At 41.0% G+C, this 22889-nt stretch overlaps 1 protein-coding gene across 2 annotated transcripts in view; it reads left to right on the top strand.

The window, feature by feature from the left end:
• Positions 1–22889, top strand: part of igsf21a (immunoglobin superfamily, member 21a) — a 360747-nt gene that overhangs the window by 98927 nt on the left and 238931 nt on the right. For both annotated transcript variants that reach the window (XM_050038823.1, XM_050038824.1), the window contains one exon: positions 15465–15577. In XM_050038823.1, the coding sequence (XP_049894780.1) occupies positions 15465–15577 (113 nt within the window). The remainder of the gene's footprint in view (positions 1–15464; positions 15578–22889) is intronic.

Genomic DNA, 22889 nt, shown 5'->3' with positions numbered 1-22889 from the left:
AGATTTATTTCAAAGATTTTCGGCGGAACCGTACGCTTACCCCCACATTCAGTGATAATAAATTATGTCCCTTTAAAGCAGTTGGTTTCTCTGAGGATGCTGAACATTTTCCTTTGATCAAGGAAGTTTAAAATCTTCATCCACATTTTTTTTTTCATCTCTCCCCTCAGTAATTGGAGCTATTTGTGACACAAGCTGTTGGTTCTACCCGCGATCTGAGAGCCACCATTGTGTTTGGGAGTGTTAGATTTCAAGGTAATGTCAGCCTGGCAGAGTGTCTGATTCATGCAGAAGAAGCTTATGGGTAGGTGGCTGTGAGTACTGTATAAATATACCTCAGGCTTCCTTGGAATGCAGGGCTCATAACACAGGAAGGATCGATATTGTGCTGCGCTAGCATGAAAACAGAATGTAAGTCTCTCTGTCTGTTGAATTTAAGCTCAGCTAAAGTGAAGGTGCTCACAGTGCCAGTCATAACTTGTTAGAGCTTATGGGATATATCCAGGCTGACACTTAAGTCATATTTCCTCAAAAGGCTCAAAATGTCATCTATTAAAACAATACACACATGAGCGCATTCTGTGAATGTGAACAAATTTTGGGGGAAATTGTTTTCCACTCAGTCTTGCATCCCACTTTTAAAAAGCCAAAAACACTGCTGTACAATTTATGGATTGCTATTTTCATCAATTCAAAGGAGAATCACTTTTCCCCCGACTATTTAAAATGCAATATTTTGTTTAAAGCAGTGAAGTAAAATAAAAGCTGTAAAATAAAGTTTTCAGCTTTCATACAGTCTGTAGATTAAAGCTGTATGACTAACTTAAAGGTCCAGTGTGTAGGAGTTATCGGTAGAAATAAAATATGATGTAGTAAGTATGTTTTCTTTAGTGTATAATCACCTGAAAATGTGAATCATTGTGTTTTCGTCACATTAGAATGAGACATTTATATCTACACAGGGAGCAGGTCCTTGTCCATGTAGATTTCCACTGCCATGGTCCTACAGTAGCCCAGAACGGACAAACCAAACACTCAAGACGCTCTAGACTGGGCCATTCGTGTTTTCTCGTCAGCCACCATAGTGAGCAGCCCCCAGACAAGCAGAATTTGGAGGATGTAAAAGATGAATCCTTCATGGCCCAGCCTATCCCAAGATGCATTGCCCACCAGTGACGATTATATTTTAAGTTAACTTACAGTTGTCAGTGAAGATTCTCAGTCATCCAGGTCATGGTAGTCGTAAGTGCTATATCGTACGTAACTGGACTTGCTTGCGTTTCTTGAAAACGTTTCGCATCTCATCCAAGAAGCTTCTTCAGTTCTGAAACTGACAGTTGTTAACTAGCTAATGGTTAACCGTTGTTACTATTAGCTAAAAGCACACAGCTTACCGCTGATAAATCTTAATATACTGTCTCCATGAGCCTGAAATATGTCAAACGGCAGTGTCTCCGGCGGTGAATCATCTCCTCAAGCATTATATTAAAAAAAGAAATTTAAAAAACATATCTCTGGGTCCTTGATTTAGGGCTAACTAACTTACTAGCTTCCGCCTTCTTCCGTCAAGCGCAGCTGGTTGCTAGATAACAGGAACACCAATGGGTCAGGGTGAGAACAACTGGTGATGGCATCAGGAAATCCTCAGCAGACCAGACCGTCACATTTCGGAGACCGTTTGGTTTGGCTGATGCGGTCTTCAAAGGACATGGCCGACGTTGACCGCGAAGGCTGCGTCCTTCAAAGGCTGCAGCCCCTGAATTGAGACACAGCTAAAGTGAATATAGATTCTCTGTATGTGTGTGATTCACTGTGTTCCACCCTTGTTTTGTACTCTGGGGCTGTATGACGAGACAAACATGGCTTCCATTTGTATGCCTCACAGTTTGCTATTCAGTAATAAAAAAAACAAACTACAACTCCCAGGAGGTGGAGCTTCTACCACCAGGGTTGTGCACAGGTATGTTCCATACTGCTAATGATTAGACTCACTGTACGTAGCATGCAAGTCTTCCTTGCTTGGTCCGCGAGAGACTTTGCCTCTTTGGAAGCTTCTGGTTTGAACGTACAGTAAGATTGATTCCATTTACCAGCCTGTGCATTGTTACCTTATATATGCTCTGATGAAGGTTAAATAGCTCAACAATAAAGTGAAAAAGTGAAAGCAGAAGGTTGGCTGTGGCTCAGAGGTAGAGCGTCCGATCCCCGGCTCCTCCAGTCTGCACGTCGACGTATCCTTGAGCCTCACTGAACCTCAAAGTACTAATGATGGCTGTTTCATCGGTGTGTGAGTGTGTTAAAAACTGAGAAGGAGGTGGCACCTTGTATGGTAGCCTCCGCCACCAGTGTGTGAATGTGTGTGTGAATGGGTGAATGTGTGATGAAGTGTAAAAAGCGCTTTCCAAACACTGCAGAGATGCAAGTGTGCGGAAATCTTTTTCTATCAGCTGCACCACCATCCTCACCACTAAATGCCACTAAATCTTACACGCTGCTCCTTTAAAGGTGTTGGTTGATGGTTTTGTTTTAGCTTGCAACATTAAGGGTGATAAAAGATGTTGGAGTCATACCAACATGATAAATTGTGATAAACAGCAGAAGAATTGTGGTGAATGTTTTTTTTCAGACTGAATTAAGGGAGCATCTCTGTTGGTTGAAGAAACTAATACGTTGCCATATTGTTTGTGAGAGCCTGCACAGTGATTAAATGTTGATTTTTCCAAATTTTCAGTTGACAAGGGCTGATTGGAGACTTGTGTGTCCACTCAGAGCTGGTACGGCTCCGGGGCAGCTGTCTAAATGATCACAAGTGTTGAATTATCTCTGATGGGTGATGACTTACATAAACACTCGCACAGTGTTGATTTTTACGCTCAGAGTTGAATTAACGCTGGTGTTTTTTTCGTGCCGTGCGAATGTGGCCCATATTAGGCCGTGCTTTAACAAGGGCATCGAGCATAACAAGAGATATTGCTTGGTTGGAACACTTTCAACAGAGAATTGGCAAATAAAATGTGTCTAATTTATGAAGTCATTTGGATGCCATTCGATGGATATTGAATTGCGTGGGAATTATGCCCTCATGTCTTGGTATGTGCAGCCTGCAACTGCTCCAGTTTCTTGTAGGGATTATTTGAAATGTGAACTTCCCTGGCACGAGTGCATAACCCATGTAATTTGCTCTTTTAAAAATTCCTCATCCCTCCCCACACGCTCCGGAGCATTTTTCTGTCATTGGCCATGCTATATTTTCCTCTGTGCCACATACTCAATGAATTGTTCACAATTAATCCCTGCAACCACACAAGAAGACCACCGAGCAATTAGTTGCTGTATTATGTTCAATTGTTTATATACTTATACTAATATACTGGATCGCTCATGGAAGGAATATTTCACAACCTATAACTGAATATGTCCTTCCCTAAAAGCAAGGTACACGTGCATCCCCTGAGTAACACTGTACTCCACAGAGTCAGTTGACTTTTTTTTTTTTTAACTTGTAATATGCATTCCCTCAACCTCTCTGGAAAACTCACACAGAGACATTTACAAGGCCAGGCTGCTCCTCCTGTGGGTTCGTGGTAAGTGGTTAGGATTTTCTCTAAGAGCATCAGCTCTGTGTTAATGACATGCAGTCTCCGGAAAGGTTTATTCATTCAATTTGACTCTGGAGAGACGATCTCTTCAGCCTGCTGATTAAATTAAGATTCTTTAATAAGCATATCTAGGTGCGCTGACACGAGAGACATCCTGATCTCTGTCTACCAATGCAGATACTCCAAACTATTTTCAAAGGCAGGTAAAACACAATTTCTCACGGCAGTTTGGTGGTTATTTTTCCACCTCTGCTCCGCTTGTAATTTCTTCTGTCCCTTAAAATCCACAGCTATATTAAGTTCACTATGTTTACTTTTTCATTTGCTGTACACTCAGTTTGCCATTTTATACTTTTGAATATCCAGTAAAGTCTTGTTCTCTTTGACAGTGTCGTAAATAGTATGTAAACCTGGGTAGCTCTGGAAAAGTCCCAGGTATAGTGTATGTTAAAGCATGTAGACACACAGTATAGATTCTTATGTAGAAGGTCTTACAAAGGACGAAAAGTCTCTGTGCAGTGCTCTCACTGTAACCTAACAAGGAAAAAACATGCGCACTTCAGCAGTATTGCACAGAGGCAACTGAGTAGTCCTGTTTTTCTAAGGGACGCGAAAGGCCAAACACGCTAACAATGTAAGACAGTGTAAGTGAGTGAGTCACTATGACAGGGGCTTCTTTTATGAATGAGCATCAGAGAGCACTTGAACTGTGGCATTTTATGTGAGCACATACATCTACAATGGTAAAATCCTGCTCTTATATCAATGCATACAGTCAAAGCTTTGAGTACTTGTCGCAGATGTCTGATTTTAGGCTCCATAATTTTACTGAAGTAACATTTTCAGTGCAGGACTTTTACCTGTTCGGCCCTGTGTCCAACAAAGTGTTTTTTCCCTAGATAAAAATACCAGGCACTGTTCAGGAAATGACCAGCTGGGAGCATTTGAGAAGCTTTGGAAAGGTTTTTTTTTTCCAGCTATGACACTTTGGTTGCTACAATACAGAATATTCATGGAGGTAAACATGTCGGCACAAGTTAGAGTACTTGCTTTGGATGATGGAAAGATTGAAGCTTGCAGGGAGGGAAGACGGACCCTTTGTGGGTTCATGACAGAGGAAACACAATACGTACACATACAGTACATTAACATATTTCTCCGCCATTGTTGTTGTTCATCATTTGTACATGTAAGATGTGTCCGTTTGTCTTAGCGGTAGGGTCATGAGAACTGATACTTCGGTACCAAGTCGATGCCAACACGCAAAAAAATACGTCGGTACCTGTTTTTTTTTTCTGTACCGTAATTACCGGATACAACTTTGCCCTCAGCGGGGCATGTTGATTCCTGTAGGAACTGACGGGGGCAGTATAGAGCTCATAAGTTGCGTGTTTCCGTTTCCGATACAAGGGACCTTAAACATCGATTTCTCATAATGTATTTCAATGGCTAGATGAAAATTATTTTCTGGTCCCGTTTGAATTGTACCATGAATTTCACATATGTTGTTTGTGAATTTTTAATATATTTTTTCGTGCAAAGAAGGCTACAATTCAGCGGGAAGAAGTTTGATACTGGTTTTGTGTGAGAGCGCTTTGTGGACTACAGCTCTTCGCTGCTCACGGCGCGTATGATATACGTCACCGCTCGCACTCGGAACATGGCTGCGTCTCTGGTACACTTCACCGCCTTCTTCCAAGTTTTAACATCAGACGGGAATCGAAAGGAAGAACAGCCGTTCTTGTTGGAATGGTGACATTCAGGTACGAAACACACCGGCATCTTGATCTGATGGCTCCGTAGATCGTGGCAGAAGACGCAGCAGCAGCACTGTGAGTTGAGAAGTGGAGGGAAAGTGTGATGACGTGACGTCACATAGGCGACATGTAGTCTTTCTCATTACGTAGTTACCACAGCCTTTAACTGAAGAATCATACAATAAACTGTCAAACTCTTAACATGAAAAAATATTATTTAGACCCACACAAAACATTTGTGTAATCCAAGACATTTAATGACTGGGACCAGAAAATAATAATTTTCTCTCCATTGACTCCCATTCATGTTTTCCGAGCCTAGAGGTCCGATGGGGGTCTACCGGAAGGGGCGTGACTTACGAGCTCTATACGCGCGTCAGTCTGTGCCGAAGACAAGCGCTGAAGAAGAACGCCTGTTCACCATCGTCTTTGCTAGAAACGATGGCTTCTACAAGTGCTAGAGCTCAGATCGGGCCCAAAAAATCCAGCCCGACCCCGCCCGAGCCTGTGCATGTTCTGTCCGAGCCCGGCCTGGCCCGTCCCTTTAACTGTAATTATAAGCCTGAGCCCAGTTTAAACCCTACCTTTTTTTAAAGAAAATTACGTGGACATTGAAGGCTGACTCCGTCTTTCTTTCCATGACAAGCCTTCATCATGTGCCTCTTAAGTGTCGAGGTCCCCGTCTTTTTGTTGTCATATACCAGCATCGCGCTGCACTTGGTACACTCGACGAAGCCGACACACACGTTGTCACCGTCGATCACTCACATGTGTGCGGCCATTGGCGCTGTCACGGCTGAAATTCTGGTATCGTGACAAGCCTACTTAGCTGTATTTGTCCGTCGTCCGCTGGGATTGAACGCCTGAAGCGACGGTGATGAGCACTGCTGCTGTTTGTGGTGCAACGTAAATATACTGCGCTCCCATTGACAAAATACACCAGCCTCAGAAAAAAAAACGCTTTGGTGGACACAGTCAATAAGAGTATTTTTACAGTGTAATATTTGTACTGCAAAGTATCCCATTAAACTTTTATTTGAAGCTTACCTAAAATGCTACTTTGCAGATTTTCAACCAGCTGTGTGTCGTATGTGTACATGACCCATGGTTAACTTCCCTCCATGTTATCAGTGCACTGCCCAGATCTCCCTATAATAATCATATAATTCAATAATAATTTGTGCATTTCATTTTTTTTTTTTTTTTTTACAATTGCATATATTACAGTATTGTGTATTCTTCTGAACAAGTTCATTTGTAATTCCTTTTTTATTTAACTTTTTAATTGCACTGGGGATGCACCAATTTTGAAATTCTGGGCCGATACTGATACCAGTGTTTGAAATAACAATTTCACCAATTGCTGATACTGATGTTTTTTAATTGGTGGGTTTTTTTGTTTGTTTTTTGTTGTTATTTATTATTCTTTTTGCCAGAGAAACACAGAAATCTACACTATAAAAAAAATGAACAGTTCGTCATATACTACCTTTAAATGAGCACAAATTAAATCATACACATTTATGAAACAAGCTTTAACATAACCTTCTTTCACATGAAAACATTTTTTTTTAAAAATAAGCAAATAGCCTGTTTATTATATATGATACATCATAATTCCCTCTGTTATATCTGTTTTATAGTGCTCTAAAAACATCAACACATTCATGTATTTATTCAAGTTTCTCACCAAAAGCTACATTTTACAAGATTACACTGAACACATCATGAGAATGTCATGATAAACATTCACCCAATTCTCATTTTTACTGAATAGAGCTTGAACGCATCACAGTGTAAATCAATGCAACCTCTGTGAGCTGTTCCTGGTGGCCACCAGCTGCTTAGAGGAAACGATAACTAGCTCTCCTCCTGCTGATTTCATGTTCTTTCTCTCCACATCCACTCCTCTCAGTCTCTAGTAGTGTAGTAGTAGTTGAGTGGGCACCAGAGAGCTTTTGTCGTTTTGACATGATAACGATATAGTGTGTTTTGGGGTTCACGTGACGTTGGATAACTCGCCCATCTCCCCCAGAGAGCTGGTAACAAGCTGGGGAGGGGAAACCCAGAACAAAAGGGCTCTATTATTTAGTAGGCTTTGCTATGTAATTATGTTGTGGCCTCATGTAATAATTCAAATTAATATTAGTAATAGTATTAGTAAAAATAGTAGAAGATAAACTTTTTTTTCCCCTTCCCCCAATCGTGGCACCCCCAATGGATGATGATACCCTTAGCATTTGCCTATACTGCCTGTGCCACGAGCCGTCCCTGTTTCCAGCAGTGAAATCCTTCTTTAAGTTGCAGATCTGAATACACTCACACAACATTACTGAGTCTGTGTTGGAGGAGAAACTCACTGGGGGGGTGTATCTAACAGTCAAGGGGAAACTTTTCAAACTCAAAACTAATTTTCTGGCTCGTACAGTATGTAGTGCAATTTGACTGTCGTTCATTTTAATTACCTTTAAGTACGTGTGACTGCTGTGAGAATGAATGCCATTTAAACCAAAACTGTCAGTATGCGTCTTGACGTGCATCGTGGGAATTGTCAGGGCAACCGGGACTTCTTTTTTTTTTTTTTTTAAAGGTGGTGGAAACATTCAGGTCTTTCTTTAGTTCAGTGACTATGTTATATTTGTATTTGGTGGTATTGTGTGTGTGGTTTTTTATCCTAATTTCAATTGAAATACATTCAAACTTAAGAACAACCATATTAAATATTTTTGGCGCTTTTTACATGCTTAAAATATGTATAACTAACAGGGTTCCCACGGTCATGGAAAACCTGGAAAAGTCATGGAATTTCACAATCTCATTTTCCAGGTCTGGAAATGTTTTCAAAAAAAAAAATCATTAAAAAAGTCATGGAATTTTGTTGTGTAATGAAATTAATTGTTAAAATATTCCTCTGTAGAAAACCCTCCATGTCCAATTACAAGGCTTAAATATCGTACGCCTACATTTTAATGTTGCCACATTGTTTTTCACAGTTACATTCGGAAACAAGTTTTTAATCAATTGCATTAAGAACACATTGATAGTGTAATTAATTCTGTTTTCCCTAATGCTTGAAAGTCAGTGCCAGACTGATAGAGCGAGTGCTTGTCTGACTGTCCCTGTAGTTGAAAGTGTTTGAAGTGAACATGAACATAACCAACTATTAGAGATTGGAAAAGGTTGCTGATTCATTTTCATACAATAATTAACAGTAGGAGTAAACTATACTATATAGTTATGTTCATTGTATATGTTGTGAGTGGTGTTGTCATGGAAAAGTTCTGAAATTTTGTCCATGAAGATGTGTGGAAGCCCTGAACTAATGAACTAAGATATTTTTCAGGGATGGACTGATAGCGATTTTTTCAACCAATACTGATATTTGATAATTACCTGCTTCTCATGGCTGATAACCGATACGATAACCAATAATTTCACATTTTTGCTTTTTAAAAAGAAGTGTATAAATTGTAGTTTATGTAGACCTGAGGGTAAGAAAGGCTCAGATGTAGTGAGAGGATATGGCTGATTTGATATTCCATAACCCTAACTGAACCAAATCTAAATGACATCACTGTTATTAACACAACAAAAGCATACCTTCATACCTGCCAACATTAGGTCCACCCTCAGCGCCCCTGCCCCCATATAACCCTACACTGCAGATGAACATCATAAATACACAGATGTGGGAGTAAAATAACTTTTAATCAGTATTAAATTTATAGTTAACAGTGAGACAGAGGGAGATGATGAAGCCCAGTGTTACTGTGTGATTCTCTGGTGTATCAGTAAAGTGTATAAACTACACTGCAGAGTGGAGTCTCTACTGACAGAGACAAACACTGACAGCTGACTCATATGAACATCTGCGGGTCTGCGTTACATCAGTATGACATGTTTATATATCGTCATGCAGTCTCACCGTCCCGCGATAGACCAGCCCACAACTACCAAGTAGAACAGCAATGCGCTATTGATTCACATCACACATTAACACTCAACTCAGACAAACGAGCGGCTGTGTCAAACACACACACACGCAGCCAGAGAGGTAACGATACAAATAATCGCTAACTGTCTAGCGGTTATTAATAAGGATCGAGCCTTTTAAAAGCTCGGTGTCGGATGTTAGCCGCTGCTGCTAATTAGCTTGTGCTAACACTCTGGAGACGGTCCTTCAGCGCTGTGTCTAACCTGTTCGGCGGTCGAAGATCAGACCCTCGTCACAATCCTGTTGTCTTCCTCTGGAACTGTAAAAGACGTCCACACGGCGACATGTTTTGCCCTCTAGACAGTGTGCTGCAGTTGTTGTTCTTCTTCTTTGTGTTTATTCATTTATACCACCAGCCACTGTGTCAGGAGTGTAGATGCTGCCCTTGTTAAGTCAATGAAAGCAGTGTGGCTTCATATTAGTGGCTCCATTTATCTAGCCTGGAAATCCAGACCCAAATCTAGACAGATTTAGGGTCTGGCCATGAGTAATGAAAATGGCCCAACTCGAGGGGCGGCACCAAGCATGCATTTGAAAATATCACTGCACGCAATTGGATAACACTACGACCAATCAGAATAATACACGGGGTGACGTATCCAGAGCGCTACCAGCGGAGCTAACTGGTAGATTAGACTCTGCAAAACAGCAAAAACGTCCTTCTTGCAAAGGAAAGACTCGAGCGCAGTCTTCTGTTCCTCTTTTAGAGGAAAAGCCAAGTCTAACTCGTTCATTGTAGCGGCCAAAGCTACTGACTGATTCCGGACTTCATCGTCGCAGCGCTGTCGTTATCTGTTTTGCTCGCCTCTGGCCCGCCTATATCAGATACACCGATGTGATTGGTGCAGCTCGGCTCCAACGGCATGGGTAATGAGCATCATTACTGATTGCCAGAGTGACTTGCTGAGCAAATTCGAATTGTGCTTTCGCGAGAACTCTGGATTTCCAGGGTACCATTTATCGGCTTTAATCTTAATTATAGTTATAAAAATGTCCCATTATTGGCCGATAATTTATCAGCCTGATATGTATCGTGCATCCCAAATTTTTTTTATTTGGAGCACTTTTTAAAAAAAAATGCATACTTAAAGTCCAGCATATGCAACCTGCAGATCTTTAAATGACAGAATGATAAATAAATAAAAAGATGAAAGAATATATATTTTTTTAATTTGCGTAGTTATTTTGCCAGATGTAAAACCATTTCGTACACTTGGAAACAATAGTCTTAGGACCAGACTATGAGCATGCTCTGTCCATCTGTACCTTCATGCTCATGTTCATGAAAAGGATTCACAAATATGTCGTCCTTTCAGGGATGTATCTGATTTGAGATGCCATATATTCATTCACCACATTTCCTCACTTTCTGGACAAAGACATCAGATTCGGTGAAGCACATAAAGACAAATAAGACCCTGTACGTTAAATGGTCACGACCGTCACTGGTGCCTGTCACACCACATTATATCTGTCTAGTTTTAGCCTGCGTCTGCTCATCTGGTCACAGTCATCCAAGCGTGTGTGCCTACACTGCACGCCATCAATAAGAAAATGATGTTTGTGAAATTAGATTTCAAAGAAAACTTTTGGTGAAATAAACATAAACAAACTCAGCAGTGGAGCTGAAGAGGCACTTTGGGTGTCGGCGCTTTGGATTTAGGAATTTCCAATCGAGTGCAAAGGGTTCCAGAGCTCGAGACGCTTATTACATCACAGTGAGGGTGCATGCTGTGAGTGCATTTTCTGAGAATTATTGTTTTTCTTAGACATTCTAACGCTCAACTGTTTGAGTCTTAAATCTCACCTTTCCATTTTCCATCAGCCCTCTGCTGCATTGTTTATTCTGGTTGCCTGATGTACAATTTATTCTATTAACAAACACATTTAAAAAAAAACAGAATAAGGGTGTTTAGATAATTAACATTAGCCTGGAATTATCACAGTACTGCAAACTGGGGCTACACCTCTCTTTATCTCTCTTTCTTTGCAGAGATCACCTGTAGGGTTCTATTAAACACTGGTGTCCTCATAGTGCTTTATGTTCTTCACAACTATCAACACAATTATTGGTCATGAGGTCCCATTTTACCCTGTTTTATATTTTTACTGTGATATCCATCTGTTTTACAAGATCCAATTCCCTCATTAAATACCGAATGTGTTGAAACAGCTATTATGTCGGGCAGAGGGCTGCTGTCTGTCAGTGGAAGTCAGCCCACGCACCATCACTGGCTCACTCTGCTCGCCCGACTGGTAGCATATAAAGAGATGCCCTTTTCACTTATACGTAAACCACATATATTTTAGATAGATATAATAGATGCATTTTTTGGACGCTGCACTGAGCTCCCCCAGATGGTAGGCTGTGCATTATCTTCGCTTGAATGTATCCTCCATACAGTCTTCATTTAATTGGCCCCTTTTCAGTTTGTGGATACATTTATTTTCTCCCAGTGTCTTCTCATTATCACCAGGTAATTCCCTTTGTAGCCACCCATTTTTTTTATTTGAGAGCTCTCATGAATATGTTGATACTCTGCGCTGTTATCACCGTGTGCGTGATTGTGAAATAGGAGCTTCACCTGCAGGTCCGTGTGAAGCAACGTGTCGATGGTTGTGCAAAGAACTAATGATCAGGAACTATGTAGCGAGGTCAAGACTACATCTAAGACTCGAGCTGTTCTTTCTGAACTTTAAATCTGTGTCTAACTTCAGAGCTGAGTCCTTTCCTCTTGCATTTGACGGTTCCAGGGCCGTAGGTATAAAATCAGCATTAGTGGGGCTTAATCACAGAGGTATAGCTATCCAGTATACAATACAAATATGCAATACCTGAAAGCTACTACTGTTTACAGAAATTACACATACAACAAAGAGCGATGCAGAGGTTCACACTGATTGTACCTTCCCACAGTTGTCGAGAAACAACTTCTGCTGAGGTTCGGCAAAAACACTTGGGCAGACCACATGTAGAACTGCTGTACTAACTGCAGAGATATAGAACCTGTGGTAATGAAAATGGCAGTCTGTTAGTTTTATTTAGAATTCCGATAACATTTGCTAGTGATTATTTTGGACAGCGGTGCGTAGCTGCCTGTAATAGCATAGTATTTTTTTTAAAATGTTACACTTGGCTGGACCGCAGAATGCCTGCCCAGCCCATAGTGATGTTGAAATCGAAGCTTCATGAAGCAGTGAACCACTTTGACACAACTGCTTCAAGAATGACACTCCAGCCCCTTTTACACTGCCAGATTTTCGGTGAATGTTGGGCCGTTTTGCCGGCAAGCTGCGAGCATTTATACACACAGAGCCGGATTGGCGAGTTGATCCGAGGTGCCCAATTTTCCGCCTCGTAGGGTAGTCATATTGGCGGAACCCTTTTAATTTAAACAGACTGAGGCGGCCTTCCGCAACGGGAGGAGCTGTTGAAGACTTGTGGGAGGAGCTGTTGATGACGCCGCACGTGCGACCCACCGCCGGTGGATAAACAGGAAACAGCTGATAGCAGGAATTAGCGAGCAGCTAGTAGCAAGAGGGAAACACAAACCTGACAGACACTGTAAAGATGAGCAACTGGGGAGACAAGAAATTGCGCGCCCTCCTTGCCCTCGCAAACGAAGAGGCCATTAACCATCAGATGACAGGAACGGTGAAGAACGGGCCGATTTATGAGATAATCTGCGCCTGACCAGCCGCAGCTTCCCTCCCACGTCACTGTTTACGTCACACGCTGAGCTACACGTTTTGTTACTTGCTCACGCCCCCCATTGCCCTGAAAAAGGCACATTCTGTATAAACAAAAGTAGGTAGGCAGCATTTTGCTGCACTCCCCGATTTTGTTTTTATACTGCCAATGCTGAAAGAATTTCCTGCAAATTTGCACAATTCCTGTTTAAGAAGGGCTACAGCTTCGAAGCATTTCAAACAGTCAGAAGAGGGACATCTGCTGGCTGTGTGTCAGAACTGCATCTAAGTGGAAGACCTGAAAAAGCCTCAAGACTGCCTGAAACGAGGCCTCGCTCTCGGTTGTCACGTGATTGTGGGCGTACCGAAGCAGGGATCGAAACACTGTCTTGGAGCACTCGCGCTTCAAAAGATCGACACTGTGTCAAGCAAACTGGCTCGAGCGTAAAATCACTACCAGCCCATAGACTGTAAAGACAGACAACGTGTTTCCACTTACCCCCACTGTACAAAAACGAAGCCAGAATATCCTAGATATGGCTTCTACCATTTTGCTCTGGGGAGGTCATGTTGAGCCAGAGTCTGCACAGTAGCGACCTCTGTCGGTATCGAGTTTCTGCTCAAACACATGTCCGACCAATCACATGCCTTTGCTGGGGTCGACGCCAGCAAAGGCATGCAGTAGTAAGAGGTTCCCACCGCTGAATCAAACGGGATCAGATTCAGAGTAACTCCGGAACCTGAGCTAAGTCCTCAACGAGGGCGCGTCTAGACGGGAGGTTCCAGACGTAAAAAGCAGATTCATTAATAGCGAGCATATAGTTTGGAGCACAGAGGTGTCAATCATTCAGAGGATCACCTCATCAGTTTGTTTGAGGAACAGCCGTGTCTGTGTGACACAAGGCTTGAATTTATTTAAATGTCACTGACTATTAGAGTACGTGTTACAATATCAGAACAGGTGCCGCCACTGTCATGAGGAGGAAGTGGAAGTAAGACACTGACTGGAACTTAAGTAAATATCACCTGTTACAATGTCGGAACAGGCACCAACAAGATAGTAAGATTCACCTTTTGTAAATCGGCACCTATAGAACATTTTACAAACTATCGTTATTGGCAGGACTTGGCTCTGATGGTGGCCGATGGCTGCGCAGCCTCCACTACTCACGAGGGGACATAGGCTACATCCCTGTCCAGAGCTAAAGGCAGGTGGGTTTGTTTTAAATGGTCAGTAGGCAAAGCTGCAGACAGAGCAGGTCCTCTCAGTGCTCTTTTTTTTTTTAACATGTATTTGCAATACATTTTTGGCTGGACTTCAACAATGGGGCTTTCTTTCCCTTCACTTTGTTTCTGCTGTTGTTACTTGCAAGCGTTTGTGTGTCATTTGCTATAAATGTGTGTTGCTATTGTCTATTTATGCACGTTATCACAAAAGCCCCAGTTAGTTTTTAATGAAAAAAAATCTAAGTAATTTCAATTATGTGACAATAGGGAAGCTCCAGGTGTTGTGCTGCATGGTGCTGTGTAGACAGCTGATTCTCTTATGTGTAAGTAAAGAAAAATATGTCATTGTATCCAGGTATATATGACAGACTGAGCTGGCCTTGTCAAAATCAATGGCAGCTTAACCCTTTAAAATACCCTTTCATTATTAATATTCCTGTCATATCTCATGCTGCTCATGCTACGTTCTTTGTATTTACTGACAATGAATGACAAAGTCTTCAGAACAATTTGTGATGCCGATCAAATGCCTTTGCTTCTCTTTGTTGTATATTGACTGAACATGTTCATTCAAGGCCAAAAAACTTTAGATAACTTGTGAAAAGTTTAAATAGACCAACAGCAAAACATGCAGGAATAATTCAGTGGAAATTAATGAATGTGAGAAGCAATCATTTCTTACGCACTATCACGCAGATCTCACATTTTTCCGTTTCAAGGATGGAATTTGACGAAGCAGAATACAGTTGTAGATAATACTGCCGTTAGTTAAGACATCACAGCGATGAGAGTTACATGTCACACAGCTCACAGTAGACTGAGGTGGAGATTATAGAAGTTTGTTTGTTTCAGTCTACAAACCAGATAAAGAAATTGTGCATGGTCACAGAAAAGTGAACGTTCTTACCCCCCTTAAGTAACTACAACTGAAGTGCTGTTTACCAAGATACTTAATCCCCATGTGGGAGAGTGCTTGTTGTGTAATTGCATAAAGATGAATCATGGCGTTTTTCCAAAACAAGAGTACGGACTCAGTCCATCTTATGCTTTTTAAAATGATTCATATACTGTAAATTCACGGCTGCTTTATTGCTGTTGTCCAACATTTACCTCAGCAAGAAAGAAATCTTGTTCAGTCAAAGTGTTTTTTATGGTTTATGACTGCAATAAAACTCCTTTCCACTTTTTTTTCTGCAGGATATTTGACAGTTACCATAGAGCCCCTGCCTCCTGTTGTCGTGGGAGAGACTGTTACTCTCAAGTGTAACTTCAAAACTGACGGAAGGCTTCGAGAGATTGTTTGGTACAGGGTGAGTAAACCTGTCTACATTTTCAATGCCATTAAGCACTAGATTCTCTCCGGAGCATCCATTTCTATCATTTTAGCCATTCAGAGGAGGTCAATGCCGATAGTCATATCAGCGGTTTATGGCTGTGTTAGGAGAACAACCATGCACTGTCAAACTGCAATTGTTGGGAAACAAGCTATTATTTGGGCCAGCTGTATGGGAGGCATCATTGGCTGTTGCTTGGGAATTTGATTTCTCAATCTGCTGGTCATCACCATCATTTCTTAATAGTTCACAGCTGGCGACTCAACAGTTATTAAAATCCCAGTTGGTGTACTACACTGCCTAAGTGCTGCCAATAATTAGATTGCCGTTGGAGGAGAGAAAAAAAACATCTTTGTACAAGTATGTCCAGGGCAGTTTATTTGGTGCATAAAACGGGCATGTTTAAAACTTTGTATCAAAGTAAAGATCGGTAAAACAAATCTGCAAACATCACAGTTCACGGAGGATACATTTTTTTACCCTCCAGTCGAGTCAAAGTGATAAGCACTTGAAAAAGCAGTGGCAGCTGCTGCGGTCACATCCTTGCCTGACCATTCGTTTTTGCCAAAAACTCTCCAATAATTCTTGAGTGCTGTACACATTTGTTTTGTAAAGGCAGCTGAGTCTTCACCAGGTTGTTTGTGGAGTTGCTGAGTGGGGATTGAATTTGTTTAACGTTGGCACAGACAAACTGTTGAGCCTGCGATTTTATCAAGGTATTCCATAAAATGCATTGCTCTGTCTTGGGTCCTTCATGATGCTTATAATCAATAGACTGATGTGTTTCCTAAATAATCGAGTGAACAGCACAGACAGATGATTGGCTGATAAGAATATACAATGTGCAGTTCTGATTTCCTGAACAACAGATGTGGTTTAGACGAGCTCTCTTTTTATTTTTAGATCTGGAGGAAGCTTTACAAAGTCTGAAAAATAACCCTGATGATGCTATCAGGCACAAGGCTCTGTTGAGTTGCATTATGGGACATGTAGGATGCAGCATTTCTAAAGCTTGACCTATACTGGAACATTAATCGTGGATAACATCTCCCAAGGCTGAGAAGTGTAATACCAAATCACATATCACAAAATTAGTAACTGACCCAAGATGCCCAACACCAGACTAAATGTCATGGTAGACTACATTTCTGCAAACCATGATTAGGGATGTCAGTTTTTTGATGTTTTTTTTTTTTTTTTTTTGCTAAGGAAAATAAATGACGAGAAGTACCTTTTAGCCTGGCGATACATGGACTCAGTGAGCTTTAGCACCATGTTTTAAAGTGCTATCCATTTATAGGTGGTGAAATTTTAATGTTTTGTGTTGTATATTTCTGCCTTTTATTTTAGTTTCTCTTGACTGTGCTGACAGCCAGCCAGCTAGCCATGTTAACATGTGGAAACATACTGCCCACTACCCACCCTCCAGTCCCCACTGGTCGGCAAACGTTAGCCTTGGCTGCTCTGCACTGCGTATCACCTGGGTGGGGTGGGAATTAGCTAGTGGTACCACTCATTCAGCGATTACCATTGCTGCAATAAATGGTGGCCAACCTCTGGTCTCTCCCCCATTTAGCCCTGGTGAGTAAGCAGCTTTGCTTTGAGCTGTAAAACCCCTTTAGCATCGTTAACTATGTTAGCACCACTAGCTGTGTTGACACTGCTAATGGTGATAACGAGGGCTGCAACGATTAGTCGACTAATCCATGACTAAACGACTATTAAAATAATCGGTGACTATTTTAGTAGTCGACTAATCAGTTTGAGTCATTTTTCATAGAAAAGTACTATAAAAGTACCCCAAAATACTCTTACTGCAGCTTCTTACGTTCAAATATTGGCAGCTTTACACACTCTCCCGTGACAGTGAACTAAAACCCTTTGGCGTGAGTACGAAACAAGACATTAGATGACATAATTTTGGAGTTTGGGAGAGACAGACCGACATTTTTCAACATTTTAACAAATTTTTCGCTAAAATGATTAGTCGACTAATCAAAGAAATAATCGACAGATTAGTCGACAATGAAAATAATCATTAGTTGCAGCCCTAGTGATAACACAGCTAACAGTAGCTAACAGTGCTAAAAGCGGGGTTAGGCTCAAAAGTGAGCAACTTGCTCACCATGATGAGCTGGGGAGAGACCAGAGGTTGGGCACCATGTTTCCACAGCAACACAGTTGGGTCGGGACAGCGTTACAAGCAATAATTGCCAAATGAAGTAAACTAAAGAGTAGAAATAATAGCCTACAGACCAACATGTTTCCACCACGCTGTGGTTAACATGTGGTTTGTGTAGTCACAAAAATGACTTGTTTATCGTAAAGAAAAGATTGTTGTGTTTAAGAACACCTGGTTTATGTGGTACAATCAAAGCAGAAAATGCTGCCAATGTCTCGCTAAAAAAGAAACAGTGGTGGTGCCATATTCATGGTTAGATATACCCCCGATATCTGGCTACATGACAGCCTGTTTATTGGTGTTAATGGTCTCAAACACTGTTCTGCAGTTTGGCAGCCATCTTGCAGTTTCACGCCATCCACCAATCTCCCGATGACACCTCATCACTGTAGAAGTGTTGACACGATACGTATGTACGATACAAATGTAACATATCCATGGTTTGCAGAGATATGATGCCAACATTTTCTTCTGGTGACTGGGCTGCAGTGGTGATGGAGGGAATTTAAAAAGATCTTTCCAAAAAACAAATTAGTGCTGCAGTTCACAAATATATGCTGTGTTTTACCTTGTTACCACCTGAGAGGAAATATTTATTTGCAGCATTATAAACCAATTGCACCAGTTTACCACAAAACAAATCCTCTGTCATCAAATTCTCAAACTCAATTGAATGTTTGAGCTCCTCATCATGTTGGGTCTCTGGCTAATCAACTGGCCCAGATTAACTTTCCAATGGCATTTGTCGGTTTGCAACCTTTCCTGGTGATTTCTGCATGTTACGTGTTAATTATATCAACAGTGTTCGATAATTGTGAATGGACACTCACCTTGGTTTCACCCTCCACCCTGTGCGGGGACAGTGTTCACTAATGAGCGAGCAGCGGTTTATTGCTTAGACAGGAAGTCTGTCTTTAGAGTAGCTTCTGCTTTCCCACTTTTATTATTGTGAAATAAAACAGTGTCTCAGGACTCATCTTAGCAAATGTCGACCTTTTCAAGGTGGGACAAAAAAAGATTTATGGCACTTTACACATTCACCTTAGTATCATAGATCACTTTCATTGCTGTGACAATTCATTTAATCAGGCAGGGATTGGAAAGGGTTGTTTTGCTTATATTCTGTCAGATTTCTGTGGTGTCTATTGATAGCTGTAGTTTAAATAACCGCTGTGAGAGTAGAGCTGCCCATATTAAGTGTTCTCACGAGGAAAGCGAGGAGGTTGTTACAGAAACTGGCCCCATCTCTCCTGTGGCCACTGCTCAGCACAAGCGTTGATAAATTATAAATCAATTACCCACACTTGGCTGCCAAAGTTTCTTTAATCTCTGCCTTTTATTTGACTAAATAATGTTGACTTCTCATTTTACCTGCTGTTCAAATGGAACTGGGGTTGATACTCACCTGGGGAATCCTCGTATCTAATCGAAGGTTGGCCAATCGCACAGAGGGCTGCGTTGAACTGAATATTTCAGCGAATGCTCATTTGCGATGTGAGATCCTGACGTATTCTGTTTGAGGATTTTTCAATGCGTAACACATCCAGACTGCAGTCAGAAATTTGCACGTCTGAGGATGTGCTTAAGATAAAAACAGATTATTTTAGAGAACCTTTAAAGGCAAACTAACTCAAGTTCTAGACAGATAAAAGTAATGGATTTTTATATGAGCTACACCGTGGTTTCTATTGTATCAAAGCATTTTGTATCCTCAAATCATGAATAACTTATTTTTCTAGGGGTAGTGTAAATATTATTGCTACAGATAGTAATGGTGTGTGCATGACATTTATTTCTTTGGAAGACACCTCCTCCCTTTTCTTTAAGATTTTCACCTGACTTTTCCACATATTTGAAATAAATGTTGTATACCTTTGGTCATCACTGACTTTACCTAATACCTAATAATGAGAAGCCACCAGTTGCACAGTTTTTCGTTAAATTTTTAATCACTTCTTGATAAAAATAACCTTTTGTTTTGTTGACTTTGGCTGTAGTTCTTCATTATTTGGGATCTCACAGACTCCACTGCTGTTTGTGAAATATTAATTATAATGATAACAATAATAATAATAATTGTAATGATAAAATTAGTTTAAATCCAAATTTAAGTAGTAATTCTTCCCTATACCACGAATTGAGCTTGCACATTTGATTAAGGTGCCAAATCCAAATGCAGAAATGACAGTAAAGTATTATTATTATACCAGTAGTCTTGTGTAGCCAGACCTGTCTGCACAGCATTGTGTCAACGTTAGGAAAAGGTCTGGAAACACACATTATTCTGCTACAGGGGGAAAAACGCTCCGTGTTCTTCGTATTTCTTTAAACCAGTCACAATCATCTTGGGCGGCACTAAGACCAGGATACAGCAACAATATTGTTTTAAAATCGTGGTGGGCGGGATGTGTTTTGTTGGGGACATTTGCATATGGAGAGGTGAGCACTGTCCTTGTTATGGACCAAGCAGTCAAAGCACAAAGAACACAGGTTTAATGTTTAAAAAAGTGGGTTTATTTTCCCAAAAAATAAAGTTTACACAGCAAATGACTGAAGGTAAGAAAAGTAAAGTTATAGGGCCCGCAAAATAGGTCAACACTAAACTCAACAAACAGACCCAACAGAGTAAGTAATATATACATATTTACACTGTATATATACAGATATCTATATATGCACTGGCTGATCAGACCAAATTAAACGCAAAGGGAAGAACATACATAGACACTAACTTAAACTAACACAAAGAAACCTCTAATCCCTCATGATGTCACAGCTCTTGGTTTGGTCCGTGGGATGGCCTTCTGGATAAAACCAGACTCCGCCCCTCAGCCCCATGTTTTGCCCAACTCAACCAGGAAGTGAACACGACTTCAGGTAACTCAAAAGACAAAGAGAAATGAATTAATAATTTACAAAAGCAAATAGCAAGATAACAAAAGAAAAGTTGAGTTGTAAGTTGCGTGGTTGATTAAAATATGTTTTTAGCACCCCATGCATCTTTTTGCTTTATTCTATATCCACTTTTGACGCTACCAGTTACAACAGCTCGTCTGGCATTAACTTTCTGCAGAGGTACCTCATCTTAAAAACAGAGGGGTTTTTTTTATGTTTGGAGTTCAGTGCTCTATCCTCTTCAGACTTTTGCTTGGGCATTCTTGACTCAATTTTGTAAACTGATTGCTGGGCATTTACCACTGTTATCAACTGGTATGTACTGTAAACTTATGAGAACAATGGGATTCATCATTATAAGAACACAGGTACAAACTTAATTGGCCATTTAAGAACATGACATCAATCTGACGTTGACTTTTCTGAGGACCTTGCTTAAGAACTAGTGATGGGCAAAGCAGTTCTTTAGATGTTACTGAATCACTAGAATCAGTTCATTAAAAAAAAAAGATTTGTTCAAAAGATTCGTTCACCAAATCGTTCCGTGCTTGGCGGGAGGAGCCCTGACTGTGTGCTGCATAGTCTGACTCCCTGACCTGATACACGGCTGAGCTGCTGCTGCGTCTGCCCTGCACTGGTGAGTCTCATTACTGGCCAGCCTCATGTTTTAAGTTTGTTTATCTGGAAACTAAGTCTGTTAAAACAATGGGGAGGTGTGTGATCGTGTTTATGTGGCTTGACTCCTGGCTACATTAGCCGTTAGCTTGGAGAAAACGGTCCCTATGAAAGTGTATCGCTGAGTAGAAATGATTTGAATCACTCAGGGATCTGGGTTACGTCGATCACTGAGTGATTCGTTTACAAAGTGATTCATCACGCGGTAGGCAGTCCCTCCCTGCACCCTGGCTGCCTCGCGACTCACGAGTGATTCATCGTTCGCACGGACCGAATCGGCAGTTCCACTCCCGGCCTGCACGCTCACTGCTGAGCTCAACTGAACTGAGAAATGAACGAATCAGTTCCAGAAGTGATTCAGTTCAGTACGTTCACTCAACAGATTCATTCTTTTGAACAATTTGTTTGTGAACGACACAACACTATTAAGAACAAATTTAAGGGCCAGCTGTGGCTCAGAGGTAGAGTGGGTCGTCCAATTATCCTCAGTGGAAACAAAGTATTTATGTACTTAAATTTCACAGAAAAGAGCCTCCACAAAATAGCATTTTAAGTCTTGTGTGCGACTTATCCTGACTTCATATGAGCACAGGAAATCTCGTCGCTAGGCTAGTTTAAACAATAAAAAATGGCATAGGCTTGTGCTAATAACACTAGCATGATATATTTGTTTGGAAAACGTGTTTAGTATAAAACAGTTGTTTTGTTTTTGAACCTTGTGAGTTGTAATAGAGCTGACTTTTGTAACGTTAGCTTTGTTAAATGTTGCTGTTGTCCCTGGCTTCATATGAGTAGAGGAAAAGTCCTCTAGCCTCTAGGCTAATATATACAATGTAAAATGTCATAGGCTTGTGCTAATAACATTAGCATATTGTATTTGTGGGGAAAACGTGTCCAGCAAAAGAAAAGTGTCTTTGTTCTTTTGAACGATTTGTCCGTGACCGACACAACACTATTAAGAACAGATTTAAGGGCCGGCTGTGGCTCAGAGGTAGAGCGGGTCATCCACTTGTTTGAAGATCAGCGTTTCAGTCCCCGACTCCTCCAGATCACATGTCGAAGTATCAATGGGCAAGATACTGAACCCCAAATTGCTCCCAGTGGCTGCTCCATCGGTGTGTGAATGAATGGTACCCTCGGCCGCCAGTGTATGAATGTGTGAGTGAATGGGTGAATGTAACATATAGTGTAACAGCATTTTGAGTAGCTGGAAGACTAGAAAGGCGCTATACAAGTGCAGTCCATTTTAAGAACAAACTTGAAAGGTATTGGTGAATGAGACCCATTATTACGATGACGTCACAGAAACTTGTATGAAGTGGAGTAGATTGGTAGATTAGTGAAGTCAATGGCACGGGTGCATAACCCTCCCAGGGTATAAAGATGTGGCACATAAACTCCGACTGGCCATGTCAGAAAACTGATAAACATCGGGCATGAGAGTCCTGCGGTATATAGAGTTTGGACTTTTCTAAGGTGTGTTTACGTGTTGTTTTATATGTTGTACATCTTTAAAACAGTTCACCAAAAGAATCA

This window comes from Epinephelus moara, chromosome 24, assembly GCF_006386435.1.
Source record: "Epinephelus moara isolate mb chromosome 24, YSFRI_EMoa_1.0, whole genome shotgun sequence".
Taxonomy (NCBI): Eukaryota; Metazoa; Chordata; class Actinopteri; order Perciformes; family Serranidae; genus Epinephelus; species Epinephelus moara.
The sequence above is the reverse complement of the archived record's forward strand: the minus strand, read 5'-3'. Positions and strand labels throughout refer to the sequence as shown.